Source organism: Stegastes partitus, unplaced genomic scaffold, assembly GCF_000690725.1.
Source record: "Stegastes partitus isolate 25-593 unplaced genomic scaffold, Stegastes_partitus-1.0.2 Scaffold459, whole genome shotgun sequence".
In the NCBI taxonomy this organism is placed as follows: domain Eukaryota; kingdom Metazoa; phylum Chordata; class Actinopteri; family Pomacentridae; genus Stegastes; species Stegastes partitus.
This window is the reverse complement of record NW_007578190.1, coordinates 330,048-333,130: the sequence shown is the minus strand read 5'-3', so window position 1 is coordinate 333,130 and position 3,083 is coordinate 330,048. Positions and strand designations below refer to the sequence as shown.

The 3,083-nt window shown below is 43.3% G+C and overlaps 1 protein-coding gene across 1 annotated transcript in view; it reads right to left on the bottom strand.

Moving 5' to 3' along the window:
- The window catches only part of mfsd13al (major facilitator superfamily domain containing 13a-like), a gene marked incomplete at its 5' end in the record, with an annotated part of 12,651 nt that extends 9,568 nt beyond the window's left edge, over nt 1–3,083 (bottom strand). Inside the window, 5 exons of the mRNA XM_008286601.1 lie at nt 13–138; nt 649–792; nt 1,256–1,339; nt 1,472–1,626; nt 2,709–3,083. Coding sequence (XP_008284823.1) covers nt 13–138; nt 649–792; nt 1,256–1,339; nt 1,472–1,626; nt 2,709–3,083 — 884 coding nt within the window. The remainder of the gene's footprint in view (nt 1–12; nt 139–648; nt 793–1,255; nt 1,340–1,471; nt 1,627–2,708) is intronic.

Genomic DNA, 3,083 nt, shown 5'->3' with positions numbered 1-3,083 from the left:
CTGTCGGTGTACTTGGCGTCGACTGTGTGACTGTTGCGGATGGAAAACGGCCTCCAAGCCAGGACCTGCAGAGCGGCGACACACATGGGCACCAGACAGACCAGGTAGAACATGACGCTGTGGAGGCTGGCCAAGGCACTGGAAGCAAACGGACACAAACAGGCTGCACGTCTGCATTTATTCACAACCACACCATCGTCTGACGTGTTTCTTACAGCAAATGTCACCACGAAAAACACAAAAATAATAAAATGGGGTGTGATGCTACAGCGTCACATATGGAAACTAACGGCTGTGTGGAGTGTTATCATTAAGCTGAATATTAGTGGCAGGTTTTAAAACTGAGATATAGAAAGTATAGAGTGCTCATGTTCGCTGTGTTAAACATTAAGATAAAGGGGGTCGTCTTCAGCACCTGATCTGCTCATAATAATAAATCGAGAGAGTCGCTGCTTGGTTGCATTAAGTGCGTCAAAATAAATGCACATCTACCAACATTAGCAATAAAAAGACGAATGACACATACGACATCGTGCAGCATCGGAGCAGCAGAATGAGGGAAAGTGTCTCCAGCAGGGAGCTCCGACCTAATCCTCATCTTCACATAGACTTTTTATTTATCATGAAGAAATAAATGCACATCTGTACCTTGGATCTGAATCCTTTCCTGCATCCTTTAGCTGCTCATAGCCGAACCTGTTGAGGATTTTCAGCGTGAGCATGGGAGCCAGAGACTGAGCCGGTTTGGTGAACAAAGCATTTGTTCCAAACACCATGGAGGAGAGAGGGGAGCTGTGGAGGAGGCGAACACATGACAGGGTATTACAGGGAAACAACATTCATTAGTTTGATTAGAATTTTGTAAAAAAATATCATCAAATGACAAACTGGTGTCATTGTATGTTTGAACACTTGGTTGCAGAAGTTCAATTATCAGCTTTTCTCCTGTTTTATTGAGTAAAAGCACTAAATGGAGGCAGTGACGTTGTTTGTATTTGTATCTGAGAGATGATGGAGTTGGTGGACGTGTTGGTATTCATCATATTTTTAGTTCTGCTACCTGCAGCTGCACAGCTCTGCTGACGGTGGTGGTGGCCTGCCAGTGCACCATTTTCATTTAGATGGAAATAGCCCAACAGAGATAGTACTAAATATGCTTAATCTTAAAATGTGAGCAGATTAGGGCTCATCCTAAAGCACCGCTATGCCTAATTACTGCCTAATTACCTCTAGTGACACTTCTACTTGTGTTTACCTGCGCTTGTACTTCTGCAGGTCTTTGTCAATAATGTCCGCCAAAGGCAAATTATAAAAGCTGGTGGCTGCATGCAGTACCACCCTGTAAAAAAAGACAAGGGAGAGTTTAAGGTTCAATTTAGGCAGAGTGACGTCATTGTTTCAAAAAAAAAACTCTGTAAATTCAAAACCAAGAAATTGAGGACAATCAAAAACCAAATCAGAAACTTCTTACATGTTGACGGTGAGGAAAGTTGCCAGGATGTAGTAGTGCTGAGGGCCAAGTGCGAGCATGACAGCTGCCATTCCAGCCTCCATGTAGAAGGTGAACAGGAGGATCCTGTAGTAGCCAAGACCATGCAGCAGACTCTGACAGCTCAACACTAACAGCTGGGATGGAGGCAGGGTGTTAGACTGGACAGTACTAAGTCAAGAGCTCCCAAGAACAGACTTGATTTAAATTTACACAAAACTGAGGGTGTTGTATTTGGCCCTAAACACCTCAGAAACACCCTCTAACCAGATAGCTGCTCTAGATGGCATCGCCTTGGCCTCAGGTTTTACTGTGATCAACCTTGGAGTTATTTTTGACCAGGACATGTCGTTCGATACACATATCTGTAGGGCGGCCTTTTTTCATCTACATAATATTGTAAAAACCAGGAGCATCCTGTCTCAGAGTGATGCTGAGAAACTAGTCCATCATGTAGAACTTCTGGACTGGACTACTGTAGTTCCTTGTTATCAGGATGTCCCAATAAATCTCTTAAAAACCTCCAGCTGATCCAAAATGCTGCAGCCAGGGTTCTGACAGGAACCAGTACCAGATCATATTTCTCCTGTATCAGCTTCTCTTCATTGGCTCCCTGTAAAATCCAGGATAGAATTTAAAATCCTGCTTCTAACATGTAAAACTCTTAATTGTTTCCTTTTAACTTTCTTTTATTTTTTTGGTCCCACTTGCGCCGGCTGCTCGGTCAAAGCGAGTCCAAAGGAAACTTTGGAGTGTTGGTTTCTCTGTTGTCCATTCATTAGGTCTTCACGTCACGATGTTAAGTGCTATGACGTGACACATTGTGCATTAGCACTAAATAAATACAACTGACTTCACACCCTGAAGATAAACAATGGTGTGGTGGAAATGATCTCTTGGTTCCTTCACACTGTTGCCAACCACTTGCTCAGAGGAAGTCCAAAGGCAACTTTGGATTGTTGGGGTCTCCGTGTAAACGTGTCAGGTCTATACCTTACTATGTTAAGCGCTGTGAGATTACATATGTTGTAAACTGCACTGTACAAATAAAATTGGATTGAATTGAACTTCCTGGAATGCATTTATCTTTGGAGGTATCAGGAGGCTCAAAGGACAAATAAAAAATGACTAAACCGCTTGTCTGTCAATGATGCACCTGGGATACATTTCCAATCTATGCTTTCATGGAAAAATAAATGGATCCCCTGTAGAATGGTACCTGTGGACAGATGAATCCTGCTCCATACATGATGCTCTTGGCAAGAGATGGAAGCACATCTGGAGGAATCAGGTGCTCAACAAATATCATGGTGAAACTATGAAAGAAGGTCAAAACAAAAACCTGGAAGAAGTTCATGAGTACAAAAATCTGAAAGTCCCTGTTGGTCAGGATCTGCCACATCAACATCCTCAACGTAGTGAAGGAAACTGATGACTGATGGTCTACAGGAAGATCTGACTCAGATCCTTTGTTATCATAGCGGCTCTCGCTGTAGAAGCCTGTATAAAGCATGCAGCCACAGCTCAGGATAGCAATCAGCACGGCGAAGGCCTGAAACGCTGGAAAGTCCTCCATGTTTCTGGACAGCACGCC